Below are 17,757 nucleotides of genomic sequence, written 5' to 3' on the forward strand. Positions count from 1 at the left end.
GGAATGTGTTTAGTGTGAGAGTACCTATAGTAAAAAGAAACAATCATTGGGACCAGTGCTGTGGTGCAGTGGGTTAACGCCCTGGCCTGAAGCACCAGCATCCCATATGGGCATCAGTTTCAAATCCGGCTGCTCCACTTCCAATCCAGCTCTCTGCTATGGCCTGGGAAAGCAGTGGAGGATGACCCAAGTCCTTGGGCCCCTGCACCCGTGTGGGAGACCAGGAGGAAGCGCTTGGCCCCTGGCTGTGGATTGGCGCAGCTCCAGCCATTGCAGCCAATTAGGGAGTGAACCATCAGATGGAAGACTTTCTCTCTTTCTCTCTGCCTCTCCTCTCTCTATGTAACTTTGACTTTCAAATAAATAAATCTTTTAAAAAAAGAAAGAAAGAAAAAAAGGAAGAGTCATGCAAAGGATTCATGGCCAAACATACTGATTTATTAATTTTTTTATAAACATTCAATTTCTTCCTTAAAAAAACTTATAATTTAAATATCCCATCACATACAAGTCTGTATACATTATTTACATCTTTCAAATAAAACATATTACAAATTTTCTGACATTCGGTATGCCCTTTAAAACAAAAATGATGAAGCAAACTCTGATCATTAGCAATTACAACCTGCATGATCTTGGCACAGTTTACAATGTAGCGCCCATATTCCATATTTTAGACCATTTTTCCCCTTCCAGCTACTTAACTATAGAGACAAACTGTCGCTCTCCACGAGAGTGTGATCCCTGTATTGATGCAGTCTCTTAAACACTAGCACAATGTGAATGTTGCCTTTATGCTTCCATCCCCTGGCATTGGCAGTATTCCTCTTCTTTTGTCTTCACACTTTAAGTATTCTCTTGTGTACTGTATTCTCTCTCGGTCTAGATTTCTTGACACTGTTCCTACTGGTAATTTAAAGTAATAACTTAAATATGTAGGAAAAGTTCAAATAGAACAAAGTGTTCCCTACAAGATTAGTGCCCTCACCACCCTGCTTAAACATGTACAAAAATAACAAATACAATTTAGTGGCTGTAAAAAACTATTTTCCCTAAAAATAGTCATTTCTGCAGAACAATTTAAGGAGAAAAATGTTGTTAAAATGAAAATGTACTCATTTATTTTTACAACCTGCACAATTAAGTGTTTCTGAAACAAAAATGAAAACTTGTGCAAAATTGTAAGAAACATCTACCTGTAAGAATTTAATATTAATAATATATGAAAGAAAATTAAATATTAATAAAGTTTTACTTTATATCACGAATAATCTCAGCTTCAGTGACATAATTTTAAAAAAGCTATCAACTGAACTCTGTGTATTACACTAAGTACTTCTGAATCACTAACAATGAAAACTTAGAGGAATCAACCTGCTTTGCTTAAAATGTGTCTGTGTGTACCTGCACACCTTGTGTTTGTCACATGGAGGATAAGGAGTCAGGAAAAGAGCTACAAAAGGCCAGTGATTTTACTATCTTTAGAACTGTAGTACAAAGTTATCTATTGTATAACACTATGTGCAGAAAAAAATGTACATTACAATTGCAAAACTGAGAGTACCCAGTATTTTAACCTGTTTTGTCAAATGTAAATTAGTTCAACTACAAGTGGCAGACATACAGTGCCGTTTTATAATAAATTATTCTGTGATTAGCTTATTAGGAAATTCATAAAAATTCAAATCATCTACAGTCAAAATTGTTACATCTTCAAATTAAATTTTTCCAGTAAATCTTGAAATAGCTCTACCTCTAAACATTTATTATCTTATACACAACTAAGTTGATGGCTGAACAAGTGATTCCAATGCTAAATCTTAACATCAGGACAAAATTCTTGACATTTAAATTATTTTGGGAGTGGTCCTTAAAGTATAGATCTGTGTTTCTAAGAATTGATATAGTCTTTAATATACCAGATAAGTTTCAAAAAGACAAAGTTTTCATAGTACAAAATCACATTTCCAAATTACAAATATACTTCTGGTCCCACATCTTTTCAAAGGACATTCAGAAACAAAGTTATAAATGATACATGAAATGATTATACAATTTTAAACATTTTGTGATATGTGAGCTTAAAACTCAGCATAACATATAAAACATTCCAATTTCTTTGCATTACAGTCTTCAATAAAGTAAAATTGTTTACTCAAAGAAAACATGCTTTAAAAAAAATCCTGGTAGTGAAATCTTTTATTTCCTTAACTTACTTCTATCTTAAATATTGGGTCCATTTTCCACATTAGACATTCAATAAGAACCACTATTCAGTAGTAATCAATATAAAATTCAAAAGTTTTCAGGATAAGTAATAAAACACAGAAAACAAGTTCTGGAGAAAAACAGTGGTTTGTAAAAATTATTTAATTGTAATTAGATTGAATTTTTTTTAAAAGTAAAACCTACACTTGTAAATGATATTGTCCACTTCAAAACAGTGATGTCATAAAACTATTGCTTTATTCAATGATGTGATCAATACTTAACATATTGTTTTCTGCAGATTCAGAGACTATGGCCCATTCTTTTCAATGTCCCTAATGGTGCAGTTTTCAGAGCAGAGCCAAATTATAGTTAGCTTGGGGATTAAGATAGGTCACTACTGAGCCACCAAAGAAGCTTTTGATGCAACCAAAATGATGAAACTGATTTCCTTGCATAGTCACAAACTGATTTGCATGACATGTCTAAAACAAAGTTCCAAAAACATTGCACTTCTGTGATCAACCACTGATTATTTTTAACTCATCACAAAGCTATCAGCATACTTTCCTAGCACAGCTGGGATAAGTAGCGCTCCCACAGGAACCACTCCGAAGATCAACTCTCATGTGTATGTTGAGATATGACATATTCATTTTAAAAGAAAATTCTACAACTCAGAATTTGTAACTCACATTTTCTACCATTTTATTGATTATCAAAACTTCTCTCAGAAGGGTGTAAAGGTGTAAAAGAAATCTATCATTTTTCTATTTTCTCATAAGCAGGGAAAATGTTAATAAAATGGAATCTGGTGACTATATTTGTAAAATATAAATATCCACATCATCTCTACTGCCTAACAAGAGATTGTAGTGCTTCACCCATTCTGAGAAGCCAGAGAGTAAATCAGTCTGAGAGACATTATACATTAAACCTATCTTCCCCTACCTAATACATTTTATGCTGACCTTTTAGAAACTACAGATGACTAACAGGAAAGGCAGAATGAGATAGTAATTAAGACAAACTGACCTCCAAAGCCACCAGCTAACTAACATATGCTTACTCTTTTAATGTAATCTAATGCTATGATTTTTATAGGAATGGAATAATCAAATCAGTAAATGAAAGCCAGTAGCACCATCTACTGCTAACTAAGATTTCCACTGTGTTACTATGTCTCTTCAATACTGCTACTCCATCATTTAAAATAATTACTAAAACTTGTTTCATGTTAACTTAACCAAAGCATCATGAGTGACAGTAATACTATGTTAATTTACTACTGTATATTTTACAGGATGCTTTTATCAAAGGACGAGAAAACCAACTTCTGTTTTATATCTTATGTATAAAGAGTAGAAAGGAAAATAATTACCTTGGTTATTTACAAATTAAATTAAAAGATCTGAAGAGAATCCAATCAACATTTAAAAGCATGCTCCGCTGAAAAAACAAGCTTTAATTCTTATTTTATAAAGGGCATCTTACTTTCACAGGAACCAAACAAACTAAAATAGCTTCCTATTAAATCAATTCATTCTCATATGCTCTGTGTTTCCTTATTGGTAGCCATGTAATACCACTGACAATGCCAGGCCTCTCCCCAGGAGAACTTCTATACTTTGTTACCATATATACACATACATACTTCCTCATTCCCAAGAACTCTGATTAAATAACCAGAAGCAGGCACCTGAGATTCTGGCACAGTGAAAACTAACTCCTATCTACACATACTGGGAAAGTAAATCCTACTGTTGAACAATTTAAAAGAAACACTTTCCAATTTTTACAGTGTACTAACGAATAAGGCTAAAAAGAGCAAGAACAATTTTTGACTTGGCTTTTGCAATTCCTAGTTTACTAGGTCTGTATGAAGTCAATGCATTTGGAAGATTATTTGAGTTATATTGTTTCATTTTCCTAAATAGATGGTACTCAAAACCACTTGACACTAAATTTCATTTCTGAATCAATCCACAGTTGTTGATATTGTCTATCTGGATACTAAAAGATTTAAGGATATCAGCTAGCTCTCCCTGCAGTTTATGAAAAAGAATTATCAGTAAATATCCAAAATATTCGCTTCCACCAGGTTCTCTTGTTATTTCTACTGTTGCTATTTGGCAAGAGGTTGCTACAAATGAAATGGAGTAAAAGGCAGTTCCTAGTGATCATAACTTTAATGGCATTAAATTTTATCACTGATCTGTTAATGATAAAAAAACTGATCTCATTTTATATTTTTCTCCTACTAAGTATTTTGTATCTATGACTGCAGAGCAAGCATTTCTATTCTACAAGGGAAAAAGGCAATGTTTCTAACTGAAAGAAGGACATATATTTCTAACTGAAGGGAGAAAATTTGCTATAAATGACAAAATTAAGACTAGACGTCAGAAAAGGCTATTTCTCAAGAATAAAATGAGAGAAAAATTAGTATTTATTCTAAAAATTAGGTTTCTAGATTTGTTATTTATGGTAATAATTCACTATAAAGATACAGCATTTTCATTGTTTGATATCACTGCAAAGAAAAAGATTTCCTCTCACAGTGGAAAAATCAGAAGTCAGAATGCTTCAAACTGGGCCTGTAATAAGCAAAAAAGGTACTGTATCATTTTAAAATGATAAGCAAACACCAGCTCCATTCACTGAATGGAAATGCTAAAAAGTCACCAATTTCCCCATCTTTAAATTATAAGCTTAATGTCTGTACTTAAAATTAGTAATTTATTTGTAACTTCTCATGGAAGTTGATTCCTAACAGGAAGTCTCTAAGACGGTTTATACATACTTCACACCATTCTTTTTTTTCAAGGGCTTAAGCCAGGACTTACAGAACTTGACTCCCCATACTTAATCCCATCCCTAACTCCCTAGAAAACTAACTACCCCCTAAACACATACACACCCCATCCCCTCCTATTCAGAGTAGAAGGAGATTCTGCAGACTTATGGCTCATTTGGCAATTGCTAAGAAACCTCACAGTTCAGCATCACCTCTGAAGATGGCAATCTTACTTATAACCTGAATTTTTACACCTACAGTGCAGTAGAAAGAAGCCAAAATGCAATAGATATTACATTTCAACATCCTCAAGTTTCAATATCACATATATCAACAGATGGAAAAAGACCTGCTTGTAGAACTTTAAATATTTGTTGAACAGACTCTATTACTGTCAATATAAAAAATAATTAAGAAATATTAATTTTTTATGTTCTACATGCACACCTTTACAAATTATGTTTCTTCAATGTAGTAAAAGCTGGAGATCACTAATTTACGTAAACTATGGCTTTTATCATGAATATTTTACAGCATGCACAGAAAGTGCCCTGGGTAGTAATCTTATATTGTTTCAAGCCCTGTTCAGTTCTATGTCTGTGCTTTGCACCTCAGAAGTGAGCCTGACAAGGCACTTAAAAACAAGTCTTTTGGGGACTTCAAAAATGGGCCACAATTTACATAACACAGAACCCCATCTACCAGCAGTTCAATCAATAAGCTTTTTCTTTCAGCACACAGTATTATAACATATTTCCCAAATAATCAAAACTAAGTTTAAAAAAAACAAAACTATACAACTAAGACAAAATTTACCCCCCATCAGAAGCATAGAGAGTGGTTCTTGGCATCCTCTAGCAATAGAATATGGTTTCATATATTCAGAATAAAGAACCAGGAATGCAAAGCCACCCAAACCTAAGACGGAAACAACAAAGATAAAAACAAAACATAACCAAGATCCAAATATACTCCACACATCTTCATTTGAGGAACAATCTGCATAGCTTTGCATCCTTTTATCTGTCCTTTGAGGTGAGTTTTTCAATCAGTTCTTGGAGTGGTGCAAGTTCTCTTCTATCAATAAGGTTGAATTCCTATGCATAATTTAAAAAAAAAAAAAAAGCAGCAAAAATAGTAAAACATTTGCACTTCATTCCAAAGCAGAGTACCATTATCATTTGTTGGAAATTAGCTTTTGAAGTAAAAGAAGTAGATTTGATTTTTTTTTCTATTCACTAGTTCTGTGTCTTAGACAAATCACTTAACCGATCTTGATGTTTTCTTTTCAAAAATTTATTTTATTTATATTTGAACAACAGAGTTACAGGGAGTTAGAGAGAGAGAGATCGATCTTCCATCTGCTGGTTTACTCCCCAAATGGCTGCAATGGCTAGAGCTGAGCCAATTGGAAGCCAATAGCCAGGCACTTCTTCTGGGTCTCTCACATGGGTTCAGGGGCCCAAGGACTTGGCTGTCCTCCCAGGCACATTAGCAGGGAGCTGGATCAGAAGTGGAACAGCCAGGACTAGAATCGGCGCCCATATCAGATGCTGGTGCTGCAGGCTGGGGCTTTAACCTGCTGCACCCTAGCGCCAGCCCCTTGATGTTTTTATAACATCTGTAATATTATGATAAATACCCTGACCTAATAAAACTATCGGGAGACTAGATGTAATAATGAATATTAAAAACTCCATGTAAACCCTGGGAAAAACTAACACTCAATAATTGGGAGTTTCTGCTTCCTGGTGAAAGGAATAACCAGCATACCACTTAAATATGTATATATTCAACCAATTAGGGATCAAAAATTCTAGCATCACAGGCAAATTTAAGCATATATGATAGTAAAACCCTGGTTGTAAACTTGTGTATCTGCAGGCCAGTCTAAGATGTGATCTGAAAATAACATGAATAAGGTAGAGTCTACAAATGATAAAATCCTGTAAAGAACAAATGAAAAAACCTGGATTTAACTTAGGCTTCTTTAGAAGTTCCTCTCCCTATCATTCGAAAATTCACTTTGGAACAGATTTTCCCTCAACTATAAACTACAAGGCTAATAAATGGAAGCTGCTATACTTTCAATATTCTGTTATGATGAGGCCTTTTCAGTTCTCAGTTTAACTTCCTTTGTTAGCATCGGTCAGGTGCTACATACAATAATTAACGGGAGAAGCACTAGGAGGTATCAATTGCAGGCTTACTTCTAAGATTGGTGGTGTCTGGACCAAGAACACAGATACATAGCACATGACTAAATTATTAAAATTTTACATTAAGCTAATATGTTATGAAATTAACCATATTCTATTCTCCTACCTCTACAAATATAACTTCCCAGTGACCAGGAAAGCAGATTCATATTTATAATTCTGAAGACTCCTAAGGATTCTGCATTTATAAAGTTATGACACTAGTCATAGTATCTATGACTAGTGACTAACTGAAAGGACATATAGTTCTAACTGAAAGATTTGCCATAAATGACAAAATTAAAACTAGAAGTCAGAAAAGGTTATTTCTCAAGAATAAAATGAGAGAAAAATTAGTGTTTATTCTAAAAACAAGGTTTCTAGACTTACTACCATAAGTAATAATTCACTATAAAGACAGCATTTTCATTGTTTGACATTACTGCAAAGAAAAAGATTTCCCCTCACAGTGGAAAAATCAGAAGTCAGAATGCTTCAAGTTGGGCCTATCATAAGTAAGAAGGTACTGTATCATTTTAAAATGATAAGCAAACACCAGCTCCATTCACAAGGGAAAGACACTAGTCATATAGTGCACTGGTGTGGCACTAGTGACCCAGGTCCCAGCCCTCCAGAAACCCCTGCTCTTCTAGTCTCCCTGCACCTCAAAGGGCTGTGTGCATATGAGTGTGGGCACACTTGCTGACACACATGGGAAATGTTCACGTGCCCTCATGAACGGCAAGTATCCTCTTGGCTATCCTCAGGTGTGTCCTCAAAAGAACGGATGCACAGAAAAGATTCATGGAGATGCTGAAAATGCAGCTGGGAACATGTGGGCAGAGAATTCTGAGATCTCAAACGCCCAAGCATGAACCAGAAGAATGGGTAGGTATGTTACTGGTTGCATGGATTCCTTAAGGTCATGGTGAGGAGTGCAGCCAAAGCAGAGACAGAATAACAGTCTAAAATTGTGGGATCTAGGGCAGCTGTTCATTGCACTCAATCTAAGGGTGATCCTATATAACTTATAGACCTACATTTAAGAAACCCAGTGTCCCCAGAGGTAAATTAGATAAGATCTGATAAATGTTCTGCATCAATCCCCTACTAATAGCTAGCAGTTGGAAAACAGTGTACTTTAAGATTACAAAGTAAAACCAAGCTTTTTGAGGGAGAAAATACTCTTCCGAACCACAGAATCCTGAACTTTTGTTTGTTTGTTTGTTTGTTTTTGACAGGCAGAGTTAGACTGTGAGAGAGAGAGAGACAGAGAGAAAGGTCTTCCTTCCATTGGTTCACCCTCCAAATGGCCATTATGGCTGGTGTGCCGCAGCCGGCACGCTGTGCCAATCCAAAGCCAGGAGCCAGGTACTTCCTCCTGGTCTCTCATGTGGGTGCAGGGCCCAAGCACTTGGGCCATCCTCCACTGCACTCCCAGGCCACAGCAGAGAGCTGGACTGGAAGAGGAGCAACTGAGACAGAATCCGCGCCCCAACCGGGACTAGAACCCAGGGTGTCGGCACCGCAGGCGGAGGATTAGCTAAGTGAGCTGTGGCGCTGTCCTAGAATATGATTTTTAAAAGGACAGGGGCAAGTATCTGGTGGTTAATTTGCTAGCTGGAACCATCACATTGCATATCAGAGTGCTTAGGTTTGAGTTGCAGTTCCTCTCCCAATTCAAGTTTCCTGTATACCCCAAGAGGCAGCTCTAATGGCTCAAGTAGCTGGGTTCACAATACCCATGTGGGAAACCTAGATTTGAGTTTCCAGTTCCTAGCTTCAACCTAGCACAGCCCCCAGCTTTTGCAGGCATTTGGGGAATGAAGTAGCAGATGGGAGCTCTCTTTGTCTGTCACTCAAAGATATAAAATAAATAAGGAGACAAAAGATATGACATCCAAAGCCCATTTCCTTGTTCAGGAGCCACTAATAAACAGCAAGGCTTGAAAGGAGAAGAAGGTTAAGGGGAGTGTGAGGAATGATGAAATGATTAAGAAACCAAGTAATATATATGTCATGCATTCAATAAATAATCTGCCCAACTGTTAAAGGTTTCTTACTGAGCCCCTCCATTATGGCCTGTTCACTAAAGTAAATATAAGGCAACTTCTCTTGGATCTACTTTAGACTTACTGTCATCAACTTGGAGGCTAATGAAATTCAGAAACAAAAGGCCAGTGCTTACCATAATGGAAAGTTTGGAACAGGATGCAGATTATAGAGATGTGGCAAATTATACACTGACAATGTGGAAGTAGTGTTCACCGTGTAAGGCACCAAAACCTTCCCAATCCAACCTACCTGAACAAAAAAAATAAAGTGCTTGAAAGATGTATTGAGATGAGCTTCCTCCTGCAGCTGGATCACAGGGTCAAAATGCTGATGATAAATGTGAGCATAAACCCTGAAGAGGCGTTTGAGGATAGTTTTCGCCACAGACATGAAATTCTTCGGAAATGGGACACCTAGCAAAGAGATAAACAACCCCCATTCTATTAACAAGAAATGAGAAAAAGGCAGTATGAGTTTGTAAGCAAAGTGAAAAATAAATTACTAAGACGAAGCACAAAAGAAGTAGTATTTATGAAGTTTGCATACCCATTTTACATTTCAGAAGTCCTCGATATTCCATGGAAATGAGCTTCAAAGCTTCTAAGGAGTAAGAACTAGTCTCCCTTAGAGCCCATTATGCTTCTAACATACCATTACTTTACTAAAATGAAACAAAAAACTCTTGGGATGGTAGTGGAGCTAACAAAATGCACACTCAAATCTCTAACATCAAGTCCCAGTACAAATATGTGATAAATAAAAATCAATGCATTAACCCTGTTTAAAATTATTTCCTTACTACTTCAAGTCTACATGTGTCCTGAAATTAGCTTCAATCTCTGCTCAGTTAGGCTCATTGTTTTCGTGCACTGGAGCACTTTTACATCTTTAAACAAATGCAGCATCCCTGTGGAGAAAAGGAAATCCTCATACACTGCTGGTAGGAATGCCGATTGTTGCAGCCATTAATGGAAATAGTATGGTGTTCCTAAAGACAGTAAAAATAGGATTACCATATTACTCATCAGTCCCACTTCTGCATGTATACCCAAAGGAAATGAAATCACCACTCCTATGTTTTTTGCAGTATTATTCATAATAGCCAAGATATGGGAGGGAGGAAGAAGTGTAGGAGTGGGGGTAGGAGGACAGGTAGGGTGGGAAGAATCGCTATGTTTCTAAATTTCTATTTATGAAATGTATTAAATATGTATACTTTAAATGTTTCCGGGTTAAAAAAAATGGGAACAACCTAGGTGTCCATCAACGAATGAATGAATAAAGAAACTAAGATGGGGCCTGTGCTATGGCACAGCAGGTTAAAGCACCAGCCTGAAGTGGCAGCATCCGATATGAGTGCCGGTTCTAGTCACAGCTGTTCCACTTCTGATCCAGCTCCCTACTAATGCACCTAGGAGAGCAGCAGAGGATGGCCCAAGTCCTTGGGGCCCTGAACCCATGTAGGAGACCCAGAAGAAGCTCCTGGCTACTGGCTTCAGATCAGCTCAGCTCCAGCCTTTGTAGCCATTTGGGAAGTGAACCATTGGATGAAGACCCCCCCCCCCCTCCATCTCCTGTGTATGTGTGTGTGTGTGTATGTGTGTATACTTCTCTCTGTAACTCTTTAAAATAAATAAAATGAAATCTTAAAAAAAAAGAAAGAAAGAAAGAAAGAAAGAAAGAAAGAAAGAAAGAAAGAAAGAAAGAAACTGAAACCTATAAACACACAGAAATACTATTCAGGCTTTAAAAAGGAGGAGATCCCGCTATTTGCCACTGCATGGACTTTGTAAAAATATAAGCCAGAAACAAAATGAAAAATATTGCATGCTCTCATTTATATTTGGAATCTTAAAAAGAGAAAAAAAATCAAATACGCAGAGATGGAGAACAGAAAAGTTATTATTGGGGAAACCTGAAAAACACTTAGACCTATATAGTATTTAATTACTAGTAATTTCCTGCTTTTGACAAGTTATGCTATCAAAATAAAACCAAAATCTTGGGGCTGGCGCTGTGGCACAGCTGGTTAACATCTTGGCCTGAAGTGCCAGCATCCCACATGGGCGCCAGTTCGAGTCCCAGCTGTTCCACTTCCGATCCAGCTCTCTGCTATGGCCTGGGAAAGCAGTAGAAGATGACACAAGTCCTTGGGCCCTGCACCCACATGGGAGGCCCAGAAGAAGCTCCTGATTCTTGGCTTCGGATCGGCACAGCTCCGGCCATTGTGGCCATTTGGGGAGTGAACCATTGGATGGAAGACCTTTCTCTCTCTCACTCTGCCTCTCCTCTCTCTGTGTAACTCTTTCAAATAAATAAATAAATATTTTTTTAAAAAGTCTCTCTTTAGCATAAGTACAATGTACAATTGGATACAATCCACGTAAGTTTTCCCAAAATATAAAATACACTTGATCGTATTAGACATTAATAGTTGCCTACTCAACACCCATTCTCTTTTTCTATAACATAAGTCAGATTTTGCTATTATCCTAGATACACTCATTTTCTCATTGTGTAAAATTACAGAGAAGTGATCTCAATGTTCATGATAAATTTGGTATGACAAAGGATAGTTTTAATGCATAAGATTAGAAATATTTTGACAGGTATGGTACCTAGTATGGTTTCTAGAACAGGAACAAGCCTCCACCTAGAAATTTTTACTGAAAAGGTTAGCTCAGTGTTTGTAACTATAAAACAAAGCAAAACATAACAATAACAACAAAAATCCCTGCTTTAGTATTGAAAATAAATTTAGTGATATTTTAGTCTAGAGTATCACCAAAAACTTAACAAATATTTTTATAATATATATAATTTTATATATGGAATTATATATTTATATATAACGTATAATGTATTGCTTGTATTTATAATTTTATAATATATTTTATAATATAATAACATATTAGGGAGAATAAAATCAATTCACACAGGATAGCTTGTTGATTTCAACTCTTGATTAAACAACTGTGTCTCATCCTGGGAGCTACATAAATACATACACCAATACAACACCACAGAACTCTTCCAAGTATATAGGGTGGGAAGGACAACAATTCTAGAAACATGTATTATTACATAATTAATAATGGATCCCAATTACATAAAATAATTATACCAATTTTTGATGGAAATAATGTCTCATCATCCAACTGGTCCTGAACCCAGGTCATCAGATAATCAATATACTTTGGTGCAGAGCACTTGATAGGCTTCTTTATGTTTGTTCCATCAGCCCAGTGATACTCATATCTGTATTGGAGAGATAAAAAATGCACAGAATATCATTATATACTTCTAGATGGTTATGATACTATGATACACTTGTATATATTTTGGTTTTCATAGACAGTTTCTGGCTCATAACTCCCTTCTCAAGGCAGACTACAAAAATGAGAATCTCTCTTCCCCAAGGCAGGTCATAGAAATTCGAATCTTCTCCCACCTTTCTGCCTTAGAACTGGCCACAGAGAAATTCTCTGACCTACCCTTGTCCAACTGTAGGTCATAAAACCCTCCTCATTTAGAGGGGTCCTGCCCCATACCCTTGGGGTAGGAAAGCTTCACACAGAGACCAAGAATGCTGAGTTAGGCCATGCTGGGTTTCCCCACACATTCTACTATCAATCATATCTTTGCAATTAAATCTCAAAAAACTCAATAGGATGGAGTTCAAAAAGCTTCCAGATAGCTGACTATGGAGGTACCTGGAGCATGCCCTAGGAAGCCTTGGAAGGCACAGAATCTGCACATCTCTTCCCCCTTACCTCATACCTATGCCTCTCTTCATCTGTATCTTTTGAAATATCCTTTATAACAAACCAGTAAATCTAAGGGGTTTCCCTGAGTTCTGAAAGCCACCCACGTAAATTAATCAAACCTGAGGCGATCGTATAGGAATTCTGATTTATACTCAGTCAAAAGCAGAAGTAAGGGGCTGGCGTTTGTGGTTTAGTAGGTAAAGCTGCTGCCTGCAGTGCTGACATCCTGTATGGGCACCGGTTCGAGTCCCAGCTGCACTACTTCTAATCCAGCTCTCTGCTATGGCCTGGGAAAGCAGTAGAAGACGGCCCAAGTCCTTGGGCCCCTGCACCCACATGGGAGACCCAGAAGAAGCTCCTGGATCCTGGCTTTGGATCAGCACAGCTCTGGCAATTGCAGCCATCTGGGAGAGATCTCTCTCTCTCTTTTTCTTTCTCTGCCTCTTGCCTCTCTGTAACTCTGCCTTTCAAATAAAATGAATAAATCATGAAGGATGGAAGGAAGGAAGAAGGGAAGGAAGGAGGGAGGGAGGGAGGGAGGGAAGGAAGGAAGGAAAGAGGGAGGGAAGGAAGGAAAGAAGGAGGAAAGGAGGGAAGGAAGGAGGGAGGGAGGGAAGGAGGGAGGGAGGGAAGGAAGGAGGGAAGGAGGGAAGGAAGGAAGGAGGGAGGGGGAAGGAGAGAAGGAAGGAGGGAAGGAGGGAGGGAGGGAGGGAGGGAGGAAAAAGGCAAGGGTAAAGCAACCGGGGGCTTACAAATGGAATCTAAAGGGTAGCAGGGAGTCTTGGGGACTGAATCCTCAACAGCTGGATCTGACACTATCTCTAAGTAGACAGGATCGGAGCTGAACTGGATTGGAGTATATCCAACTGGTGTCTGTGGCAGAACTGCCTACCTGCTTGGTGTATGGGGAAAAAGTCCCCAACATCTGGTGTCAGAAGTGACCTGATTGCAAATGTATGCAGGAAAAACTGCATGACTGGTGTTTCCTGCTATATCCTCAGAATAGTGTACATACTTTTTTATATATGTACTAAAAATGTATACAGATATTTTAAACAATCTGCTCCTTCAATAAAGATGCATTTTTAAATTGCTAGTGGACTTTCACATTTTCACAATCCAAACTAAGCAGATCTCATGAAACCTCTGTTTCATGCTTCTATATTCTCCTAACATGTCTGATTTTTCTTCCATAATTTTCCCTCTCATGTAGTAGAACCACACACTGCTACAGTAGAGAAACTGGCTTTCTTCCGAGATCTATGACGACTATCTTTGAATCTTATAGTTGTTCTTCTTCCTTAGAAAACATTTCTTCTTATGCAGCACAATTCTTCTCAAATTGAGACTTAGCACTAAGAGTCAAGAATGTAATAGAAGCTCTAAAGTGATGAAAAGGAGGATGATTCAATATTTGAGGACATTTGGCTGATGGGTTAAACACTCCAAAGAAAAGTGGCAGTGCTGGCGCTGTGGCACAGTAGGTTAATCCTCCGCCTGTGGCGTCGACATCCCATATGGGTGCCGGTTCAAGTCCTGTCTGGTCCACTTCCGATCCAACTCTCTGTTATGGCCTAGGAAAGCAGTGGAAGATGGCCCAAGCACTTGGGCCCTTTCACCCGCGTGGGAAACCCAGAAGAAGCTCCTGGCTCCCAGCTGCGGATCGCCACAGCTCCAGCCATAGTGGCCATTTGGGGAATGAGTGGATGGAAGACCTCTCTCTCTGTCTTTCTCTCAGACTGTAATTCTACCTCTCATATAAATAAATAAATATTTTTTTAAAAAAGAGAAAGAAAATTGGCAACCCACCCTTTGACTGTTTAATGGGCTTCTACCATGTGAGAGATACTGTGTCAACATCAGTTATTTACCAATGCACTAAACAGCTGGTGTCATCACTTACAAAAGTGTTTGAACTTGATGGGTCTTATATTGAGAAATAAAATCACATAAATAGATGGATAGATATAGATATAGGCACACACATACACACATATATGTATTTTAATTCAAGGCAAAGAGAGAGCAAGCTCCCATCGACTGGCTCACTCCTCAAATGCCCACAACAGTTAGAAGTAGGCCAGGACAAAGCTGGGAGCCTGGAACTCAAAAAAGATCTACCACATGGATGGCAGGGACACAAGTACTTAAGCATCATTTGCTGCCTCCTCAGGTGTGGGTTAGCAGGAAGCTGAAACTGGGAACAAAGCCAGGAGTCAAACTCAGGCACTCTGTGTTCAGGATGCAGGTGTCCCAACTGGCGGCTTAACCACTAGGCCAAACACCGGCCCTTAAGTTAATATTTTATTTTTATCTTTCTTTTTAAATGTTTATTAATTTTCAACTACCTGAAAGGCTGAGTAACACAGAGAGAGAGAGAGAGAGACAGAGACAGAGACAGAAACAGAGAGATATCCTCTATCTGCTGGTTTACTCCTCAAATGCTCACAACAGCTAGAGCTAATAAGCTAGGCTGAAACCAGGAGCCAGAACTCTGTCTAAATCTCCCATGTGGGTGGTAGAGGTCCAAGTACTTGAGCCATCCTCTGCTGCCTCCCGAGATGCCATTAGCAAGAAGCTGGATTGGAAGTGGAGTAGCTAGGACTCTGACCAGCACTCCAGTAAGGAATATGAGTGTCCCAAGCCGTAGCTTAACCTGCTGCACCATACCACCAGTCCCTTTTATTTAACTATTTAATTCCATTTTTCCACAAATGTTTTCAAGGCCCCTCTGACATCTGCTGCTAAATATATACAGCCATGACAAAAACCACATCTTCTTACCTCCAACAAAAGGCAAAAGTCTAGATTTCTCCATAAAGAAGGGATGGAATACATGGAAGGGAGAAAAAGGAAGGAAGGAAGGAAGGTAGGAAGGAAGGAAGGAGGCAAACACACAGGCAGGAAGGCAGGAGTCTAGCTACAGCTTTAGTTACAGCTACACACCCACACACCAACATATAACTTGTGCACACACAGGAATAGATAGAAAACTGTAGCTTTCAAATAGTCACAGGAACTTGCTTTTGTAAAAGGTGAACTATTTAACTTCCTCAATGCATAACTAAACATGAAACAGAAAAATTAAACACATCTATTCTCAGACGTTTTTTAAAAGCATCTGTTCTCAGAAGTGATTATCAAAAATCTTAACAAAAATTAATTAGTACAAAAAAGAAAATTTCATTTCAAAATGTATACTTTTTCTTTAAGAAATTGTCCCAGAATAACAAGTAACAGAAATTCATACCATATCTTTGATGAAACTAGGAAACACCTGTGTCTCTGAACAACAGTATTAAAAAAAAAAAGAGAGCTAACTCATGTAAGTTCAAACAGGGTGAAAAAGAACAAAAGAGGCACCTGCAACTACAAACCCAAAGTGAAGTCCACAGAGGCCATTTCTCCAAAGCAAACACTGCCGAGGAGGGACAACCTCAGAACATACCTCTCTGCAAGAAGGGGTCTGTAAGGAGCCAGGGGACTGAGAAGCACTGGAATCTGACTGACTTCTCTGCAGGCCAAAAAGAAGTGAAGGCTCAGACAGTTTTATGCCTTTCCTAGTGCAGTCTTTCTTTCTTTTCACTGAAAACTGCCAGCTCCTGATTAACCTCCTTCTATGGTATCACCATACCTTTCCTTTTTTAAAAAAGATTTATTTATTTATTTGAAAGTCAGAGTTACACAGAGAGAGGAGAAGCAAAGTGATAGAGAGAGGTCTTCCATCTGCTGGTTCACTCCCCAGATGGCCACAACAGCCGGAGCTGCGCCAATCCGAAACCAGGAGCCAGGAGCTTATTCCAGGTCTCCCATGTGGGTGCAGAGTCCCAAGGACTTGGGCCGTCTTCTACTGCTTTCCCAGGCCATAGCAAAGGGCTGGATAGGAAGAGGAGCAGTCGGAACTAGAACTAGTACCCATATGGGATACCAGGGCTTTAACCCACTGCGCCACAGCACCGTCCCCACCATACCTTTCCTAAGCTCTTAAACCTCTGCTACGAGCACTGTGACCATCTGACCAAATTGTCTGAGTCCATGGCAACATATGGGACAATATTTTTGTGATCAATGTTTCTGTGTAAAGGCAAAACACACAAAAGACCTTACAGCTAGTTAGCTCTAAATGAAGAATAGCTGCTATTGTTATTATTAACGGTAATAATAAAGGTTTCAAAAGTATATTATTGATCTGGCTGGCGCCGCGGCTCAATAGGCTAATCCTCCGCCGTGCGGCGCTGGCACACCGGGTTCTAGTCCCGGTCGGGGCACCGGATTCTGTCCCGGTTGCCCCTCTTCCAGGCCAGCTCTCTGCTGTGGCCCAGGAGTACAGTGGAGGATTGCCCAAGTGCTTGGGCCCTGCACCCGCATGGGAGAGCAGGAGAAGCACCTGGCTCCCGGCTTCGGATCAGCGCGGTATGCCGGCTGCAGCCTGCCGGCCACAGTGGCCATTGGAGGGTGAACCAATGGTAAAGGAAGACCTTTCTCTCTGTTTCTCTCTCTCACTGTCCACTCTGCCTGTAAAAAATTTTTTAAAAAAGTTTAAAAAAATAGTATATTGATCTAACCAACATTTATTGAGTACTAACTAGGCAGCAGGCATTGTTCTTGTACCAAAAAGAAGTTAAAGGGGGCCAGTGCTTTGGCACAGCAGGTTAACACCCTGGCCTGAAGCGCTGGCATCCCATATGGACGCCGATTCTAGTCCCAGCTGCTCCACTTCCAATCCAGTTCT

General features: G+C 38.7%; 1 protein-coding gene across 1 annotated transcript in view; it reads right to left on the reverse strand.

Annotated features, from left to right (window-relative positions):
• Positions 1-416: 416 nt before the first annotated feature.
• Positions 417-17,757, reverse strand: part of MOB1B (MOB kinase activator 1B) — a 67,760-nt gene continuing 50,419 nt past the window's right edge. The window contains exons 4-6 of the mRNA XM_062198727.1: positions 12,383-12,516; positions 9,508-9,671; positions 417-6,102 (exon numbers count right to left, since the gene is read on the reverse strand). Of these exons, the coding sequence (XP_062054711.1) occupies positions 6,025-6,102; positions 9,508-9,671; positions 12,383-12,516 (376 nt within the window). The 3' untranslated portion in view covers positions 417-6,024. The remainder of the gene's footprint in view (positions 6,103-9,507; positions 9,672-12,382; positions 12,517-17,757) is intronic.

This window comes from Lepus europaeus, chromosome 8, assembly GCF_033115175.1.
Source record: "Lepus europaeus isolate LE1 chromosome 8, mLepTim1.pri, whole genome shotgun sequence".
Classification (NCBI taxonomy): Eukaryota; Metazoa; Chordata; class Mammalia; order Lagomorpha; family Leporidae; genus Lepus; species Lepus europaeus.